Source organism: Halichoerus grypus, chromosome 7, assembly GCF_964656455.1.
Source record: "Halichoerus grypus chromosome 7, mHalGry1.hap1.1, whole genome shotgun sequence".
NCBI lineage: Eukaryota > Metazoa > Chordata > Mammalia > Carnivora > Phocidae > Halichoerus > Halichoerus grypus.
This window is the reverse complement of record NC_135718.1, coordinates 127,119,078-127,139,854: the sequence shown is the minus strand read 5'-3', so window position 1 is coordinate 127,139,854 and position 20,777 is coordinate 127,119,078. Positions and strand designations below refer to the sequence as shown.

The 20,777-nt window shown below is 55.9% G+C and overlaps 1 protein-coding gene across 4 annotated transcripts in view; it reads left to right on the top strand.

The window, feature by feature from the left end:
- Window positions 1-10,332, top strand: part of KIF21B (kinesin family member 21B) — a 50,791-nt gene extending 40,459 nt beyond the window's left edge. For 2 of the 4 annotated variants that reach the window (XR_004915619.2, XR_004915618.2), the window contains 8 exons: window positions 402-538; window positions 1,470-1,650; window positions 2,765-2,929; window positions 3,273-3,390; window positions 4,234-4,404; window positions 4,934-5,133; window positions 5,647-5,830; window positions 6,265-10,332. Coding sequence is in view for 2 of the 4 variants with exons in the window: in XM_036086690.2 (XP_035942583.1) it covers window positions 402-538; window positions 1,470-1,650; window positions 2,765-2,929; window positions 3,273-3,390; window positions 4,234-4,404; window positions 4,934-5,133; window positions 6,265-6,319 (1,027 nt within the window). In the remaining 2 variants the exon portion in view is untranslated. The remainder of the gene's footprint in view (window positions 1-401; window positions 539-1,469; window positions 1,651-2,764; window positions 2,930-3,272; window positions 3,391-4,233; window positions 4,405-4,933; window positions 5,134-5,646; window positions 5,831-6,264) is intronic. The other 2 variants (XM_036086690.2, XM_036086689.2) reach the window with 1 other exon arrangement.
- Window positions 10,333-20,777: the final 10,445 nt, after the last annotated feature.

Sequence of the window (20,777 nt, the reverse complement as noted above, 5' to 3'; positions counted from 1 at the left end):
CAGAGCAGCTGCAGGAGCCAGTCCAGCCCTCAGGCCTCTGCCCTGCCTGGCTGGGGCCTGCGGGCACTTAGGGCTCAGGATCTGGGTCAGGCAGGCATCAAATGGGAGCTTCCACCACTCCCCCCCTCAACCCCCCCAGGCAGGGCCCGTGTCTCCTTCTTCCTGCCCGCAGCTTGCTCCCCCAGGCGTGCTCAGGGTGGTGACTGACAGGCCCTCCCCCACCTGCACAGCCTATTCCCAGCTCTCGGCATCGATGGCATTGGGCTGGAGTCTCCGGAGTCTCCTTCGTTAGGCCTTAGTCCCCTGTCGGTTCTGTTCCCCTCTTACCTGCGTACCTCACTCAACCTGGCCTCAGTCTCGCTGGCTGACAGGTGCCCCCTTTCTCCCTCTCTCCTGGGAAGGGGCATCATCATCCCCGTTGGAGGAGCCAAGGGTGCGAGGACAGCCCCGCTGCAGTGCGTCTCCATGGCCGAGGGCCACACCAAGCCCATCCTCTGCCTGGATGCCACAGATGAGCTACTGTTTACAGGATCCAAGGGTGGGTAGAACCCAGACTGGCCAGGTAAGGTTAGGGTCTCACCCATCCCTGCTTCCTGTGCCAGAGTGGGCTGTGAACATGAAAACACAGCCCCCTGTGAGCTGAGGATGTGGGGTCGGCTTGTCTACTTGTCTCATGTCTCTTGCCTTGGCTCAAGGCTCCCCATCTTGGGTGCCCCTGACCAAGTCTTCCCTCGTAGCTGACCCTGGTGGCCCCATCCAGCACTTCCTTCCAAACCTCCCTCAGAAACTTCAGGAAGCTTTTCAGGTGCCCCACCTTGTCTGCTCATCCCAGTCCCCCAACACTACTACCCCCCACCGACATACACCCCAGCACTTCCAACTAAGAAATCCCTATGATCTTGGCAGCAGGACCCCACAAAGTCATGATTCCTTAATCTCAGCAACAAAATCAGAAACATTTTACCAGCGGAAAAGTCAGCTCTACAGTAGACGTGTTACTAGAAAGACAATTATTATCTTTATTTGCATGGCGAGAGGGGGCCGAGTTGTTAATCTGGGTGTGATTGATTGATTCCAAGTTTTCCCCATAAGATGTGCTTCCCATTTGTTCATTAATTTTGTCAGCTATTAGCAGTTGTAGGAGGAGCACCAGAAGCTGAAGAATTTCATTTTAGCCCAGGGCACCTTGGCAACACACACAGAACTCTGGTGTTTGTCCAGAGTTTGCTTGGGAAACCCTGGTCTAAAGTTCTGACCGACTTCTCTCCTGAGTTTCTCTGTGTGCATACACACCACATGAGCATGCCCGGGCGCATCTTTCTCTCCCTCAGACCTAGGGCTTCTCCTCCTAGATGTCTCTGGACCATCTCCCCCAACCGCCACAGTCCCTGTGTAGGGGGAGTGTGCGTGACCTGGCCCCTGCTAACTGGCATCTGCCCTCCCCATGGTTCTCTCCCTGTCCCTCACAGACCGCAGCTGTAAGATGTGGAACTTGGTCACAGGCCAGGAGATCGCGGCCCTAAAGGGCCACCCCAACAACGTGGTGTCCATCAAGTACTGCAGTCACTCCGGGCTTGTGTTCTCCGTGTCTACCTCCTACATCAAGGTGTGGGACATCCGGGACTCGGCCAAGTGCATTCGGACCCTCACGTAGGTACTCCCCGAGCTGGCTCTCAGCGGTGGGCTGGGTCCCAATGCCCAACCCAGGTGACCTGCTCCGTACAGTCCAGTCCGGCTACACAGGCACAGAGGCCCTTATGGGACTCGACCTGACTCTAAGGGACAAGGTGGGGTCGCTGTGTCCGGGGCAGCAGCTTGGGTGAGCCTTTGGCCTGCTTGCCCCCCTTCCCCCCACCCCTGCTTCATCTTAGCCTCCCAGGCCCTGGCCCTGGGCTGTGCTGGGTATCCCCCTATGAGTCCAAAAGGGAAGCTGGGAACCAGCGTGGGGCCAGCAGGCAGCGGCAGACTCTGAAGCCACACTGGCCACCTGTCTGCGTAAATGGGCCACCCGAGCCGGTTCTCATCCCTGACCCTGACGGTCTCAGGCGGACGGACATGTGGGGGACGGAAGTGAGACCAGGGCCCCTGCAGAATGAAACTGTTTCCTAGCAGGAGCCATGCTTCATCCTGATGTTTCCATGATAAACCATCATCGGTTCTTTAACTTGATCCTCAAAAAAGAGTAAACACAGGGGGTTTTGAGGGCGGTGAAACTCCTCTGACACTGTAATGGTGGATATGGGCACTACGCGTTTGTCCAGACCCATGGAGCATACAGCATGAGCGAGCCCCCATGTCACCTGCGGCCCGCAGTGATGATGACGTGTCAGCTGTAACAAACGCCCCCCTCTGGTGGGGATGGCGATGCTGGGGGAGGCTGTGGGGCCCCCTCAGTTTTGCTGTGATCCCATAACTGCTCTAAAAAAGTAGTCTTTTATTTTTAAAAAACAAAAGAAGCAGAGTAAACAGAATGGGTATTATCACCTCTTTCTACAGAGGAGGAAACTGGGACTCAGAGAGATTAAGTGGTTTCCACAAGCCCAGCTCAGGGACAGGGACTTTTCTGCTGGCCGTGGTGCTATCTGCCTTCTTCTGCTATCTAGCAGAAACTTCCAGGAGGAGTTTCGCTCCCCTCTGTCAGTCAGGGAAGGCTTCCTGGAAAAACCGGGGTATCAGGCCTGGTCTGAGGGAGGTTTGATTGCTTTCCTGGCCTGTGTGGATGGACTGCTTTGATCTCTGACCTTGCCGTCCTTGCTTGCGGCAGGTCCTCGGGCCAGGTGACCTCCGGGGACGCCTGTGCCGCCACATCCACCCGCGCTATCGCCAGTGCTCAGGGGGAGCACCAGATCAACCAGATCGCCCTCAGCCCTTCAGGCACCATGCTCTACGCTGCCTCGGGCAACGCCGTCCGCATCTGGGAGCTCAGCAGGTCAGGGGACGCGCGTGGCGCCGCGGAGGGCTTGGTGTGGCTAGAGGGGGGTCCGCGGGTCTCCGCTGTGGATGCCGCCCATCAGGGCTGGCAGACCCCCGTGCTCCTCTGTTTCCGCCTGCTATTGGGCTTGGGTCTCGGCTCTGGGATACCGCACCCTTGTCTTCCAAGGCCCCTGGGACACCGGGCAGCTGATATCTTGGTCCTTGGTCTTGCGTTGAGGGAGGCAGAGTGCCCTGGCCGGACCAACTCATTCCAGGGCAGACCTCCCCCACCAGGCCCCACAAGCCAGGGTCCCCCCTGATCCGTGTCCCCCCACCGGCCGGGCCTCTCCCCACCGCAGGTTCCAGCCGGTTGGCAAGCTGACTGGCCACATCGGCCCTGTGATGTGCCTGACCGTCACCCAGACCGCCAGCCAGCATGACCTGGTGGTGACCGGCTCCAAGGACCACTACGTTAAGGTACCTGAGAAGGGCTCCTCCCTCTGAGGCCTGGGGCGGCGGAGGGGGGGACATTCTCTGCGTTCCTCCTGCCCTCCTCCACCCCTTCCCTCTGGGGCCTTGGGAGCCCTCAGGAAAAATAATGAGACTTCTGGGGATTTATGCTGAAGAAGTCACCCCAAAGAGGCAAGGAGGTGTGTGTGTGCAGAAAGTAGATTGCAGCGATATTTTGTAAATGGTGCAGAATTGAAAATAACCTAAATGTCTAAGGGCGAGTAGCAGTCACGTCAGTTAGGGAAAACCCACTGAGCAGGTTGCAGTGCATCTACTGAACTGAGAAAATGTGAACAAAACACAAAGGATAGCAAACAACACTAATTCCGTTTGCTCCCCGATTATGTCATTGCAAACCACATGGACACAGTCAGAAACTGGGAAGTAGAGAAACAGAGGGTGGTTGGTATGATAATGTTTGTGTTTCAAGTACAGCTAATATTATATTAACTTAAAAATAAAAGAAATTGAAAAGGAGGTTCACACCCCAAACCTACCTTTCTCCATATGAGCTGCATGTTGAGCTGTGGGTTCACCCCCTGCATTAACTTATTAAGCCAGTCTGCTCCAGTCCCCGTAGGAAGGGTCAAGACCCAAGCCTTCAGAGTCCTCTATCCCCAAGAAGAAGCAGTGCCCCTCTAGGAGCCCTCTCCTGCTGGGGAAGCTCCTCTCCCCCAGGGCCAGGGCTACCAGCCTGGGTCAGGCCACTGGGTCTGCCGGCACCCGGGGACCACCGTGCTGTGTAGGTGGGTGGCCCTGGAGCTTCCCCCTTCTCTCTCAGGCGCTCCCCACCAGTTTTTCCTCCTGCAGATGTTCGAGTTGGGTGAGTGTGTGACGGGCACCATTGGCCCCACCCACAACTTTGAACCCCCACACTATGATGGCATCGAGTGTCTTGCCATCCAGGGAGATGTCCTATTCAGTGGCTCCCGGGACAATGGCATCAAGAAGTGGGACCTGGAGCAGCAGGAGCTCATCCAGGTGTGGTGGGAGGGAGGGGAGGGGTGGGCTAGGGTAAGGCCATTCCCCAGTCCAGGCAGGGCCTTGGGGACCTAGGGTCTTGGGGCAGAGCTCCCCCAGCCTGCCTATTCTCCACCCTCTTCCGCTTTGTGTCCACTCCCCTGCAGCCTCCCCTGTACTCTCCCGTATGCAGCTGCTTTCTGGAAAGGGGCGCTCTTAGCCCCCAGGTTTGACTTGAAAGCTCAGCCACTCACTGTGTTCCCTTTCCTGGAGCGTTTACCCTTGCGAGGCCTGAAGGGTTCTCCACCAGTGCAGGATCTTAGGTTTGCCTCGGAGTGGGAGACCAAAGGACCTATCTCTGGGCTTCTGCAGTCCCCAGCGTGGGCCCACACAGCCCGCCTCCTGGACAGTGCTCTGCCAGTCTGCCTGCCCAGGGACCCCAGAGGCAGAGGGGAGCCTGGTAGCTGCCCTTCTTGTGCGTAGTGTCCCCTGCCAGCACCCCCCTGCCTAGCACTGCCCTCAGGCCTCACTGGCTCTGCTCCTCCCGCAGCAAATCCCCAATGCACACAAGGACTGGGTGTGTGCCCTGGCGTTTGTCCCAGGCCGCCCCATGCTGCTGAGCGCCTGCCGTGCGGGCGTCATCAAGGTCTGGAACGTGGATAACTTCACACCCATTGGCGAGATCAGGGGCCACGACAGCCCCATCAATGCCATCTGCACCAACGCCAAGCACATCTTCACTGCTTCCAGGTGGGTGCTAGGCGGAGAGGTCTGTGTGTGTCCCCTGCCCCTCTCCCTGGTGTGGGCAGAGCAGGCTGGGGGGCCTTGGGGCCCCTGCAGTTGTCCCAACAGGCTCGGCTCATGGAGTAGACCCCTCGGCGCCTGCTAGCCTGTGCTAGCCCTCCAGGAGTGCCCGCCAGGGGCAGGGGAGCAAGAAGGTGCTGGGCCCCAGGTCAGGACTCACCCACCTGTCTGCAGGCCTTTCCTGCCCTTCCCACAGCAGCCCCCCCCCCCAGCTGTCTTTACCCCCGTCCACGTATCTCAGACCACAGAGCAGCCCTGCCCCCCCTCCGGACCCGCCTCTCTCCTGCCCCAGCTCAGGTCCCCATCCAGGGGATGCCCAGGCCTCTGCCCCACAGGGGAGCTCCTCAGAGGGGTCTCTTCTTTTTCCTTCACGTCCGACTATGTCCCTTCTCTCCTCCCTTTCCCTCCCCATCTCCTCCTGCCTCTCCTCTCTGCCTCTCTGCCTCTCTCCCCCAACAGTGACTGCCGGGTAAAGGTGTGGAATTACGTCCCCGGACTCACCCCCTGCCTTCCTCGCCGAGTCCTGGCCATAAAGGGCCGAGCCACCACCCTGCCCTGACCCTCCTCTCCCGCCTCCTCTGTCATTCTCCCCTCTTTCCTCTTCCCTCTCTTTCTCCACTTCGGTCTGAGCTGCTTCTCAACGGTATGAGATTATTTTACTCCTCCTCCCTACTCTCCCTTCATGCCCTGCCTGGCCCGGACTGAATGCCCCGCCTGCCGCTCTTCCTCCCACCCTCCTCTTCCGAGCATGACAAGCGGGACAGACCCCCAGGAGAGGGGTGCCAGGTGGCAGAAGGCAGAGGGGGGAGCATCCAGGCCTGGACAAAACAAAACAGCACCAATGAAAACCCATGACGAGAATTCTGTTGGGGACTTTGAGACCACAGGCCCTCTCCCTCTGCCCAGCAGCCAGCCACCCCTCCGCCCCTGCAGTCTGCCCTCATCCTCAGCAATGCTTGTCCCTGGGCCCCAGCCACATTCGGGGAGTTTGGAGAATCCGGCCCATCCTTTACTTTGGGGGTAGGCGGCTGGGCCCACTTTAAGAGCTGACCAGTCCCTCTCTGTCCTCCACCCCAGTGACCTGACAGTGAAGTTCTGGAGCGTGCGGCGGTTACCTGGTGGCCCAGCCTAGGAGCACACGGCAGGCCTCAGCCTGGCTGTCTTTCAGAGGACGGCCCCCAGACCCTCGGCCCCCCGGCAGCCTGGACGGCACAGAAGGGAAGCTGTGGTCTGACAGGGCCAACTGCCCTGGGGACAGAGGGTGTGGGCCTCGGATGTGGCCCCTCTCCTGCTCTCCTGCCTCTCCCTTGACCTTCCTATGGGATACTGTACCCCCTGTCTCTTGGGGTGGCGGGGGGGGAGAGAGGTTGGGGAGGAATTTAAGCTGTGAAGCCAAAGGGCATTTTCCCCTCTCATTTCTCTCCCTGCAGCCCCTCCGGCTCCCCTTGCCCTCCCTCTGGCCACATTTTCTCCTGCTGAGCTGGCCATGCCCTTCCTTAAGCCTCTGGCCCAGTCGTAGGGAGCTGTAGGGGAGGCGAAGCATCCCAGCCCCTGCCCTGCCCCTCCGATGAACAGGCCTCCCTCTCTATCCCCTAATCCAGCCTCTGGAGCCGCTACACCTGCCTCTGAGCCCAAAATGATAGTCCTCAGGTAACCATGGAAACCAGGTGTTGGCAGCTGGGCCCTGCAGCTGACCCTTAGCCCCTTGGCCACCAACAGCCATTCCCAGTTGACCCCAGCCATCCCTTGGGGTCCCTTTCTAATGGGGCCAAGGTAGAGCTGCTAGAAAAATTCCTTTGGGGAGATGGTCAGAAATACTTCAACTATTTAATTTATTATTATTTTTTTATTTTTACTTTTGCTGTTGCCTCCTGGAAACTGACTTGAAGTTTCTCCCCAAATGTTCTTTCCCTCAGCACTCGGGGGCCAGGAATCCCAAAGGGAATCTGCCCGACCAGCCCTCCAGGGCCACCTCCTCTGTTCGCTTTGCAGCTCGGGCCCGTCCCCAGCATTGCCCCCAGGGACCATTCTAGTGCACCCTGACCTCTAGGCCGCCTGAGGCTGCAGTGCCTTCCTCCACCCCGGGGCCTGGCACTCATGCCGGGCAGCCTTACACCAGCCATGCCCGCGGGCACCACACGTGTCTTTGCACTCGCGGGGTCCCGTGCCCGCTGCCCCCAGAAGGCAGGGGAGCTCCACCCCACAGCCCAGGGCCAGGGGCCCCCCTTCCCAGAGTCCTGTGTGGGCCATGTAGGAAGCAGCTCAGAGGATTGTGTCTACCAGGATGGCTTGGATGGTGACGCTGGCCCAGCCCCCTCCCTGCTCACCTGTATTTTCACCCCAACAGGGCCAGGAGTCCTTCTGGCCTCTTTCTCTCTGGTTTTTCAGGAGACACATTTTCAAGCCTTAAAGCTGGCATGGGGCAAGAGGCCCTCCCCTTTTAGATTAGCGGTGAAGAAGGAATTCATTGAGTTTCTTTTTGCCATGGGGCTGTGGTTAAATCCGTGTTCCAGCGCCCCCTGTTGGGGCAATTCTGAATTTACAGGACCGGGCCTTGGGAGGAGTCCCTGGACATCCCTCCGCCCCAACCTATCCACAGTGTTTTTCCAATGCTTAACTGGTCCTGTGCTTCCTGTCCTCAGTCTGGTAGCCAGGAGCCCCAACTCTGTTCTGAGATATGCAGTGACTTTTAGACCTTCCAGAGGTAGCTCTGGGTTTGTCCTCTGTGCCTCTGCCTGTTTGGCCAGGGGATTGGAGCCCCCCCTGTGTGGCCCCAGTGTGGCACACAGGGCAGAGGAGGATGTCCTAGCGGCGAAAGGGAAAAACACCTGCTGGGTCCTGAGGGCCCAGCCCTGCTTCCCCCCTGTTCCGAGCAGCCCCTGCCGGCCCTGGGTAAGCTGATGTGTGCAGGAAGCACGCATCCTGGAATACTGGCCTCCTGGAGCCTGGGACAGTCAGTCTGCGATGGCCGGAAATCCCTCCTCCTTCAGCCAGCCCAGGGGGGCCCGGCCGCTCCCTCGGCCACGTGGAAGCAAGCGCCTCTTCCCCTCCCCATCCTTCTCCCCACCTGATCAGAAAGCTTCAACCTTGCAACCTGTAAGACTCTGTCTGCATGACTGTTTACAAACCGTAGAAACACAAAAGACTGCGCTGCCCCCATGGGCCGGGGCCGCCCCAGCCCGGGGAACGGTACTGTAGCTGCGAGGCCCATTCCTGCGCGAGATGTGACCTTACGGCCTGCGAGAGGTGCTCAGCATCATTGCCCACATCCTGTTCTTTCTGATGGGTCAGCTACCTCATGGCAGGCCGGCTCTGCTGTCCTGGCGAGTATCATTGACTCTAAACTTGAAGTCCCTCGGGAGCCCTGAGCCCTTCCAAAAGCTGTGCTCCAAGAGCGTTGGAATCTCTGCCTACTCCTTCAGGGATGTCCAAGGTACATAGTTAGGGGGCAGGCCCCCAGCATCCTAAAGGTTGGAAGCACAAAATGGTTGTGATTTGAGCACAAATAGCAAGGCTTGTGGCAGGTGTCCTGGGCAGACCTGGGTCCAGGGGGCTCATCCCAGCTTGGTTCTGTCCACAGTTAGACCGAGTATGTCCGGGTCTGGGAGGGCGTTTCCTCGCTCAGACCAGGGCTCTGCCCGTGACTTGCCCTGATTCTGGGGGGTTCGTCATACTACTTACTTTTCTTTGCCCATCTGCAGACTTGAGCCAGGGCCAACACCGGCCCGGCCACATCAGAAGGCGTGGGCCCAGGAGTTAGCTCCCTCTCTCAACCCCACACCCCCAAGTCTTTAAATGCCTGAGCCCAGGCTGGGTCCCAGCCCTACTGGGCCTAAGGAGCCCAGAGCCACATTCCCTGTCCCCAGGGCTGAGCCCCCCTCGAATGCTTTTGAAGCCTAGTGCCTGTGGACCTGCTCGGCACAGTCCCCGGCCAGGCTCTGTTCTCAGTATTAATCAGTTCAGTGTTTGCTCTCCTGTGAGTAGCTGATCGCTGCACGACAGCCAGAATTCCCCAAGGTAGCACCTGGAGTTGCCTTTGGAGATTGCCAAGGAAGAGGAAAGGCACACCCAGGCTTTTGAGGTGGCCAGGGTGCCTCTGTGAGTCTGGGAAGGGACACTTGCGGATCTGGGAGTGGTCTCCCTACCCCCCCACCATCACTACAGCTCCAGCCCTCTCTTGTTTGGCCCTGCTGCCCACCTGGGGTGGTGTCGCCTGGGCAGAGGGCAGTTTAAAGCACAAAACCACCGTAGGGAAGACGGTGGCTGAGACTTTCCCACGACACCCAGTGTGGCAGAGACGTGGGCAGGCCGCAGCTGTGAAGTTAGAAACACTCTCTTCCCTCACGTAGACCATCCCAACTCTCGGGGGCATCCTCTGATGCGGTCTGGGCCGGGTGCGGGCACAGCCCCCAGCCTGTTCAGCCCCAGCCTGAGCCCAGCGTGTTCACCATCACGTTTGTGGGGGCAGGGCCTGCCCTGCAAGAGCAGTGAGTTTCTTCCCACCCAGCGGCCCGAACGTGTGGCATCTGTCCGTTTGCCATCCCAAACAGGAAACTGCTTACCGCTCTCTTAGCTTAGCCCAGCATCCTGGCCCAGCCTCAGGAGCCGGGGCTTGGCCAGTGGCCCCACCGGCCTTCCTGAGCCTGGCCTTACTCTCCTGGTTCCCAGGATCCCTCACAGCCCTCTTACATGCACGGACAGAATCTACAAGGAAAATTCTGTGTTCTATGGCATCTTCATTCTAGCCCCCACCCCCTGCCCAGCCCCAGCACTCCAATGAGCCCCCAACCCTTAGCATACCCTGGTCCAGGTTTTTGAACCCTTGTCCCGAGGGCTTTGCAGGGAAGTGGGAACTACTCCAAGAAGAGCCAAGGGTCAGAGAAGACCCCTGAAGTGAATCAGGGCCCCGCCCTGCCCACCAGCTCTTTTCTAGGGATCACCCCTGCCCAGGCTGCAGGGTCTCGTTTGGCTTATGCCCTCCTCGCTATGTGGCTGTAGCACAAGATGTATATATGTTTTGTACTTCTGCCGATGATTGTACATAGTGTATGAAAGTTATTTAAGCCTCATGCTGTACATTTCTGTTCCTAGACTGGACGTGTGTGTTCTAAGAAGTTGTCATAAATAAAACCCGAATGACCGTTATCTGTCGTGGTGTGGCTCCTGAGAGCTGCCAGCTTTTGGCTGGTGGCCTTTCTCTGGGGTGGGAGGTTGGTGCTGGGGCAGGTGGGGCGGGCCCCTGGGGCTGGGGCCCAGCCTGATGAGAATCTCCTGGGCTGCGAGTTTGGGGCTTGCTCAGTGAGAGAGCAGTGTTGAGAGTGTTGCATTCCCTGCAGACTCTCTGTTGTCCCCTGGGATGGGTACTTTAGCTGGAAGAGGGCACCAGCGCTTACTGAGCACCCACTGTATTCCAGGCACTATTTCAGGCATTTTTCCTTGGATCTTCACTCCCTCTGTGTGATAGGTGGTGCTCTCATTTTCTGAAATGGGCAAAGTCTCAGAGAGGAAGTGGCGTGTCCGGGATCAGTGCTGGTGAGGACAGAGCCAGGACTGTAACCCAGACCTGCCCGACCACAGCACCCGTGTCCTTTCACGAACATAGCAAGTGCCTTTTCCAGAGCCTGGAGGACGCCGTGCATGATGCATACCAGACGTACTTCCTTCACTTGCCACTTATGAAGAGAAGACAGAAATATGAAAAGTTCATAGAAGAAAACAGCTCCACCGTGGTCTTGATTTTTGTTTCTAGATCAGTGCTTTTCCGTCTTTAAAAATGCCTATTTCCCTTTTTTTTCCTAAGGCCCTAAAAATGCTCTGTCTCCGCCTATTAGTCTCATTATTTTCAACATAAAAATAGGTCTAAGGGGATGCCAAGCAAACCCATAATGTGCTCTTCCCCCCAGAAGACATGGGATTGTTCCTGGACAACTGAGCTACTCTCACGCTTATAACTCAGTATATTTGACCTGTTGCTACTGTTTTTCAGGAATCCATGGCTCCCATATAATTTTAGATTGCGCTTCATTCAGAATTCACTGTGTCCCCGAGGCCTCGTGGCGCCAGTGAACCAATGTTAGCTCTGCGTGCAAGTATCCAGTTTGTCAGGTTTCACTCTCGAGAAAACATTTTTAATAAAAGTTTTATTGAGATATAATTCCCATACCATAAAGCCCACCCTCTTTTCTTTCTTAGGCTAATGATCTCATTCTGGTTATTTCCATATTCCCTCCCAGTGCCTTGTGGTGACAGATGCTGAACAGACAATGAGTACATGAATGAGTGAAGGAAGTAAGGAAAGAATAGGCATGTTTGGAGGTGGTGAGTTATGAAATGTCACTAAATAACGAAGTTTTCCTGTACGGAGTTGTCACCTTCCCTTTCGATAACCACAGCTCACATCCCTCAACTCCCGGAGATTCTGGCCCATCCCTGGGCATCGTGGCCTCTGGGGGACCATCTGCATCTTCATCACCCGCCAAGACCATCTTGGAAGCTTTACTTTCTGATTTTTATAAGGTGAACACAATAGGGTCTCTCTGCTGTGTTTTCCAAATATGAAACCAAGTTGCTCTATCAACCTACACAGTCCTTGCTGCTTATCTAGACCTATGGCTATTGGCTGTTGACAGGTGACCCAGCCGGTGAATTCTGTGGGTCTGTAGGAGGCAGACGTCATTGTGGGTTGGAGGTGGGAGGCTCCCCGGGGGAGGTTCCACCCAAGAGGCTCCTGGTCCTCAAACAGAAGGGTCTTAGCAAGTGAAAGGGGACCCTGAGCCGCAGAGGGGGACACAGGTGGGCGGAGTTGCCCTGATCTCCCCCGAGGCCCTCCAGCAGGTGCTGGAGCCTCCCTGCCCTGGGAAGCAGCAGTGGCTTCCGAGGGCGGTTGTTTTTGGCCGGCTGACTGAGCCTTACCCACGCCACTCTCCCTGCCCCACCCTCCCGCCTGGTCTGGTCCCACCCTTCCTCTCCACAGGTCCTTCTTTTACATAGGATCCCACCCTACGGACAGAGCCCGCTGTTGACCGTGAGAAGTGACAGTTGGGCGTGGCCGGCTGCAGGCCTGTGGGGGTGTGGGTAAAAACCAGAAAATAGAGGTCCAGAAGATGTTGACCTTGTCAGGAGCTGGGCCCTGGGATGGACTCCAGCCAACTGGTTCTACCTTGCGACTGTGCCCCTCCCCTTCCCTGCAGAGGGTTTGCCATAGAGGTGGTTTTTCCAAACTCAGGTCACCCTGAAGATGCCAAAGCACTGAGGGTTAGGGAGGCAGGAACACCAGGTTAAAGGATCTTGCTCTTTTGTCCTTTTGTGGGATTTGGTTTTCCCCCCAAATTATAACAGTGGTATCTACTTATTAAAGGAAATTTGGAAACCAAACAGTGTGAAGGAGAGAAATACTATTTAGGTTGTACTAGCACCTCTCAGAATTTGATGGGAGTCATTCTTTTTTTAAAGATTTTATTTATTTATTTGACAGAGAGAGACACAGCAAGAGAGGGAACACAAGTAGGGGGAGTGGGAGAGGGAGAAGCAGACTCCCCGCAGAGCAGGGAGCCCGATGCGGGGCTCGATCCCAGGACCCTGGGACCATGACCTGAGCCGAAGGCAGACGCTTCACCACTGAGCCACCCAGGCGCCCCTGATGGGAGTCATTTAATTGTCAACCCGGGTGGCATCCTCAAAGATGTTTTTTTCTAACCCTCTCAGTTTACAGGTGAGAGGAACTGAGGCCCAGAGGAGCCAACAGAGTTGGCCATGATCCTACCAGGACAGAGATTCCTTCCCCCCATGTGGTCTCTTCCCATCGTGCCTCTTAAACTTGGTTTGACCAGCATGAGGGGGGTGATGGGGGGGGGGCACCAGAACAGTCTCTGAAGTGGATCCTATCCTGACATATGGACCCGATGGTGCTTTGGAGGGCAGGGAAGGGAACATGAGTGCACCACCGTCTTGTGCTTTCCTCACTCACCTCCATCTATAAAGGGGTCCGCTGATGGCGGACCCAGGGGCCAGCCAAGGCGCATGCGTGAGAAGAGCCTCCTGGCCAATGCAGACATCCGTTTGGGCTTTAACACTGCCTGCCGCTGAGGTTTGCGAGCGGGACCAAGTGACACCAGTGGCTGTCCCCAGGTGAAGATAGCGCTGCGAGGAGCGCGGCCACCACAGAGGGGGAGGCGTGTGGCCGTGGCGAGGGTGAGCGAGGGGAGGACTGCACATGTCCCTGGGGCTTGCATGCAGGCGGCAAAGGCTGGGCACGGCAGGGCAAGAGCCCGAGCTCCGTCCAAGTCCGAGCAGGTTTGACCATGGGGGAGCCTACATTTTAGGACATTGGTTACTGCCCCTGTCCCCAGAGGGGCCTGGCTGACTGAAGGTCAGGGGGAACAGGTGACTTCAGAGGCGGGTGGGGGGTGGGGGGTGGCGTGGGAGCAGCAAATGACCCTGCGTAGACCTGAGGATAAACTTCCCGGACTGTCGGAAGGCCCTGGGTTAGACGGGTTCCAACGGGAGCCCCGGGGAGATGGTCCTCAGCCAGCTCAGCCGTTGGAGTGGGAGGAGGAAACATCTGGCTCTCTAGATACACGGTGGCCGAGCTTCTGATGTCACCTGGGCTGTGGTTTGGGCTGCGCAGAGGGACAGCCACGCCGGTGTTTTTACAGAGCTGCCCTGTTCCTGACGGGTGGTATCCAAACTCTCCGATCTCCTGGGATGTTTTATGAGCTGCCTAATGCCCTTCGGTAAATCACTGCCCTGCTTAAACCTGCCAGAGGGGACTCTGTCACCCGCCACCGGGAGCCCTGCCCAGCACAGCTAGAGTCTAGAGCTCCTCGCCTGTCCCAGCATCCCCCTTCCCCCCAGTCTGTGGTTCAGGCTGATGGGCAGAGTCCCCACGCTCCGGCCTCCGATCCCCTGGCTGCACGGGAGAAGGGCACGTGGCGGTGGTGGGGCGGGGGGTGCGGAGCTGGGAGAGGCCAGCCTGGACCAGATGGTCGCCGCAGAGGAGGCCGCTCACAGTGAATGGCCCTGCCCCGCAGAACAAAGTGGAAAGGCCAGAAAGCACCAACTCCACAGAAGCTCATGCTTCGTCCTTTTATTACAAAGGGCCTGCGGGGGCACATATCCACTTCTCAGGCGGGGCTCGGGAGCCTGGTCCCCCGTCACAGTTGTCATGGTCACATCCGCCCTGGCCAGGCCCCAAGGACACAGGCTCAGGAGTAGCCCTTTCGAGGCCTCCTGCTGCAGAAGCAGGAGGTAGGGGTGTTGACCAGCAGCTTCTCCTGGGCTTCCAGGATGTAGAGGGTCTGAGTGGCGAGGCAGCTGACCATGGGGTCGGGGTCTTCCCGCATGGACCTTAGGGCTAAACACGGAGGCTGCTAAGGGGCTTGGAACAAAGCAAGGCTGCTGGGCTGGGCGCGAGGCCTGGGCCCCGCCGGCGGGCCCATCAGGTCGGCTGGCAGACGGGGGCAGCACAGCGAGATGGGGACTGGGCTTTTAAAATACGAGCAAGAATTCCCACTGGGAGGCCACCCTGCTCATGGCAAGCTGGATGACGTACTCGCCCAGGGCTCAGGGAGACGGGAGGCCAGCTGCCTCTTGTCCTGCCTCCACAACCAACCTTTTCGGCCCCCTCCGCCACCCCCCTCCTGATCGCCTCTGCCCTCCTCTTTTCCAGAGAATAGCTATGGGTGAAGTGCTCTGGCTTTGCAGAGAGCTACAGTCAGGGATTTGGGCAGCAGCAGGGGATGGATGCAGCAGTGCGGGGATAGGGTGCTTGAGACGGGACAGAGGGAAAGGGAAGAGCATGGCGTTGGTGGGGCGGGGGGCAGCGGGTCTCAGAGGGACTATAGTGGGAGCGGTCCCGGCGGCTCCACAAGGGAAGGGCTGGGAACCCCTGTGTCCCCCAAGTGAGAAAAAAGTTGGATGGCCCTCCTATCAAGAGTTCCAGGAACTGTAATGGCTGCTGAACGGCCTGGAGTTCAACGGGGGTGAGGGTCAGTGAGGGAACATGAGGAGCAGGAGGGCTCTGGCCGACACCCCAAAGCTAAAGGCCTTAAAGACGAGCCTCCCTCTTCATTCTTTCCAGTGAGCACTTTTGTCAGCCACGTGCCCATTTTCCCTCATTTCTGAGACTTCCCCACCAGCACCAGGAGCCTTCAAAGCTGCAAGGAGTCGTGACTGGGTTACCACTCACCTGCGTATACTTCCTCAATATCACTGGCCTCTTCCGCGTCGAGGGTTTGGATGATCTGGCCTACAGGGGCACACAGAGCACCTCAGGGGCCCCACAGAGGACCACAGGACCCCAGCTGCACCTGCTCTTGTGTCCCTCCCCAAAATACATACCTCCCTCTGTCTTTCGCTCCCCCTAACTGGCCTTGTCTAGAGTTTTCCCACAAGTAGAAATTACTTCCCCTTCTCCTCTGAGGGTCATCAGCAAATTGGGCTGGGGGAGGCAGAGGGGATCCCTCTGCTGTAAAGACACTTTTCCTTGGGGTGACATGAAGCAGTTCTCACCAGCCTCTGAGCGCCATGGGGGAGCAGCGCCCACACCCTGACGCCCCGCCCCTTGGGAGTTTTGCTGGCCTGGTCTGCCAGGACGTGGCCCATTCCGCTGTAGGAAAGGTCACCCAACCCAACCAGGAGCCTGCTGCAGGGGGAGGAACAGGTGGAGACGGAGGGGTGGGTGGAGAATATGCGGACTATCGCAGGAATGATCCTGGGAGCTCCACAAAGAGCCCCTCCAACCTCCAATGTTACCTCAGGCCCTTATATCCTCGTGTCCCAGGTCCTCAGGCTGTTTGAAGGACTCCGGGACAAGGACACAGTGGCTCCAAGAAGAGGGAAAGTGGTACCTGCAAACCGTATGGCTGCCTGGCGGATGGGGGCCTGTGGGCTCTTGAAGAGAGTCATACACTGCTTCAGAAACCAGAGGGCCTTGTTTGCCTCCTGCCCCAGCTGTAAGAAGAGGAGCTGGATTAGGTAAGGTGCCCACTGCCAGTCCTTCTGCCCCCCTCGGGCCATCCAGAGACATCAGCTCGGTGCAAAACCCTGTCAAAACATTCTAGGGGTGCCTGGCTCGCTCATTGGTGGAGCATGCGACTCTTGATCTTGGACTCATGAGTTTGAGCCCCCCCATTGGGTATAGAGATTATTTTTTAAAATAAATTATTTAAACAAAATTCTACATCTCCATCCCCTCCCACCCTAGCTCCTGAAGTCTTGTTTCCTCCATGAAGCCTTCCTGGATTGACAGGGGGATCGCTTTCCAATAGATTTACCCCAATCTTTTGCTCACACATTCCTCCTACTCCCAAACATAGAGGAGTGAACCCAGTTGTTTCAATATTGCTTTTGTATGTCTTGGCTTAAAATCTTCAATCTCAAGGTCATTTGCTCTAGGCTGCAATAGAATCAATCATGTCTACACCCTTCTATTTAAACAGAGCCAAGCAGGGCCACATGTAATTAAGTGTTTTAATACTTTTCTTTCCCTGCCTAGGCATGCACACACTTCATCCAGATTCCCTGCCTTGAAGGTTCTGGGGGATGACATGTTCTGCCTTTTGCAAAGACCTAACCCCATCCCCTGTGTGTCCTTCCCAGTGACTCTCCTACTCCCCCTTTACACTGCAGCCTGAGTACTCAAACGAGGAGGCTACATCCAGGGTTTGTCAAACCTTTTTTGGTAGAACATCTTTTCTTCAAACAAAAATCCTAACTGGAAACCTAAGATTCTGAACCAATAGAAGTGGGACTGCTCCGGTTGAAGGGGCTGTGAGATGGAGCCCCACCCACTGCTCATCTCCCCCAGGTTTGAAGTTACCCTGAGAAACCCTTGGATTCTTACAACCTGGTCTCTGCACCATCCTGCTGATCCAGGTCTGGCTTCCATGGTCCAAACCCAACACGCACATCCAGCCTTTATCTCCCTGGACTCCTGCTACTGTTACCACCCACTGTTGACCACTCATCGCTTCCTGAAACTGTCTTCTTCCTAAATGACCACCACCGTCCTCTCCTCTTGTTCTTCTATTTCTTGGCCTGGTTTCCTTTCCTAGTCTCCTTCCTGGGAAACTTGGAACTGACGTTTCCTGGGATCCTGATGTTGAACCATATGCTTCTCCCTCTATGTAATTCCCTTCGATGAACCATGGTTGCAGCTCAGTGTCCACACATCCGTATCTCTAGCACGGCTCTGTTTTCCAAGCCTCAGTGATTCGGTGATTACGTCTATTTCCAATGCGATAGATCTCCCGAGCTCTACAAACCTGACATGCACAAAATCAAGCCACTATACTATCTTCCTCTCCACACCTGCTCCTCCCTCTGTATTCCTGACCCCAGTCTGTGACACCAGCATTCGCCCAAGTCAGAAACCCAAGAGTTGACCTTTTCCTTCACGCTCCACATCAATTAGCTCTCCAGCGCTGGCTAATCCCTCCATGTCTTTGTCTTCATGACCTCATCTTTTCTCCCTGGATCCTCCCTCTCCAGACCCCAGTCCTGTCCCATGTGAAATTATCCTCCAATCTGCAACAGGTGGTCTGTCTAAAGCACACAGCTCTCTAACCATGGTACCACTGGCTTAAGCACTTCAGTGGCTCCCTGTTGCCTACAGCGTGAAGTCCTGTGCCTTATTGTGCCCAAACCCTCCCTGCACAGTACAGCCCCAGCTCCTGCTTCCTGCTTCCCAGGTCAAGACTGAATACCTCCAGTTCATGAGCCAAAACCAGCCTGCAGACTTTTTTCGTTGGCTCCACACAAATTTTTAAACATTGTAAGTTATTTGCCAAGAAAAATGTGGTAAATTTCACCTAAAATCAGGATTTCCTGCTTGTCTTAACAAAGTGGAAAATCTAGCAACACTGAGCCCGCTCTATTTCAGACTCAACCCATTGGTTCTCAACCCTCTCAGCTGGGGAGTGTACTGTCCCAGGGGAATTATAGAGCTGGGGGGGGGATGTTTTTGGTCGTCAGAATGATGAGAGGGAGTACACTAATTTCTAACGTCCCATTGTGTATTTGTATCAAAAATCTATTTCTAATTATCTATGCCCAGAACCTGACCCTGTCTTTTATATAACACAGAATATTTTTTTCACAGTTCAAATACACACTGGGTTTCCTGGAGATGCATCTACAATATGAAGCAAAGAAAGACTGTAGTTCATGTCATGTAGACCTTCACCAAATATTGTTCGTCACTTTGAAAGTCACATCACTAAAGGCCACACTTCTTGTGGCATTTGAGTCCCCAGCACAACAATCCAGTACCATTTTGCATTTGTAGTAGGTCAAGTCACAGAGATTCCACAGAGAAGGTCAAGGAGTCAGCTACTTCATCGTGTCTTCCAGAGGAATGGGGCCCAGATACTCCCATCTATTATTTATGTTATAGTCCATTACATTATGTTATGTTATATCATGTCATGTAGTAATGCCATTTATGTTATGTTGTGTCACATACATATTTACACATTATTTTATTTAAAATTACTTTCATTTCTCCTTTGGAGTCAGGGCGTTATATTTATTTTGGAAATCTATACAGGTAGATGATATGATCTATGAATTTCATTTCAGGATAAAGGAGGAGTTACTGAGAATGTACTAGAACCAGGCTGTGCAGTGTCCGACCACGCCGAGAACAGAACGAGGTTGTGCAGTATCCTGACCGTGCTGAGAAGCACTGCCTTCGCTGGACCCCAGGATCTTTGATTCCCTGCCAGGGCCACCCAGTATGCTTCTCTGATTAATGTTCCTTCATGGCCTTGTAGGCATTTGAGTTTTCTGCCCCTGCTCACATGAGTCCAAGCCACTGATTGCTCCCCACACACCAGGCTCTTCTGCCCTTATTTCTCAGGATCAAATTATATAAGATGATGTATGCAAAGTCCCTGGAATGGAGTGAGTGCTTTGTTCCACATCCCTGTGTATGGCAGCACCTCGGCCTGCACTCCTGATCCCTTTTCTTTGCCTAAGTGATATCCTGCTTTCCATTTCCCCTCTTCCCAGATGACACCTCCTCCAGGAAGCCTTCCTTCAAGTCCTAGACTGGGCTGGGCACCCCTCCTTTGTACTATGAAGTACTTTTAGCCCTCACCACAGTATTCTGAATTTGTCTAGTTGTGTGTCTAGTTCCCCAACTTAGGGAGCAATGGGAGGGCAGGAACCAGGTCAAGGTGCTGGGCACAAAGTACATGCTCACTGAGCATCTCATTATTAAACTGCAGCTGTTGCAAACCCCAGACGCTTCAGAAAACAGACTGCTGGCCACCCCACCCTCCCTGCATGGAGCAGAATGGTGAGTAAGCTGCCGCCTTACCAGGGCTCTGAGGATAGTCCACACATCTTTCTCGGCAAATATCACTTTGAGCCTTGACCAGCCCAGTATGGTGGCCGTGTGGCAGAGGGCAGACCGGCAGATCTGGAGAGACAGGAAGGTTCAGCATGGGGAGTTACGGGGACGGGGCTGGGAGAAGACACAGAAGGGCACAAGGAGGGGAGACCAATGGCAGGACGTCCAGTTCTGGAGGGAGGGAAGACTCCAGGGAACCCAGAGGGACCCAGGGGTGCGGAGGGAGGCGGGGTTCTCTAGGCAGCTTGGCTCTGCCTACACCTGTTCCCCACTGATGAGCAGGTCGAGACACCTGGTCGTAAAGACTTTCCCAGCTGCTGTGGTACGACACTGAGAGCCGGCGCAATGGATCTGCCCACCTCCCAGCCTCATGCACCCACCGCATGGCTTCCCACACCCCGAAAACAGTCTCCCCGAAACAGATTTCCCCAAAGACATCCAGCAGCTTCGTCACTTGTGTCCATCAGGGGCCTTGCCATGGCAAAGTAGCCTCATCTGGAAACCGAGAGTCCTGTTACAAATCGCATCAGCCACTTCGCAACTTTCCCCAGCTGCCGTCACATCCCTGGCCCCCCAGAACATGGACCGATTCCAGGCTCTCTCTGTCCTGCTTCATCGGAACCTCTCTGCTGGTGGTGGTGGTGCGGGGTGTTCTCAATTCAGTACAAAGGAGCGTGCAGGGAGCAACTTGGTGGGAAGGCCATGAAGCCAAGGGCAGAGAACCAGGCAGAGGCACTGTGCAGACACTAGGATTTTCCTCCTTGGAGTCTTCCCACCCAGGGCATTCTGCCGTGTGCTGGTGACCAGCTGGGGAGAGCCAGGAGGGAGAGAAAACCCTGGTGCAAGCATCTGGTGGCATCTGGCCCCTCCCGGCCACTCGCCAAGGTCAGAGCCAAAGCAACTCCTCCAGCATCTTCCAGTCTCGCCACAGCCCCTTCCTTAGCACTTAACACCTGTTAGCATTTACCTTCCGTGACAACCAGAGACGGAAGACCAGGCTCCAGGGCCTGGCCTCTCACCTGAGCCACGCTGATATTCACATCCTCCAGGTGGAGCACAAGGACGACTATCAAGTTGAGGACCTGGTGCTTCAAGGGGAAGACAAGCACTGTCCTCTTGACCTTAGCCAAGAGAGCCCTGTAGGTCTCAAAGGCCATCAGGCGCAGCTGCTCAGACTCCTAGGGGAGAAGAGACAGACAGACAGACAGACAGACACACACACGGAAGACACCTCCAC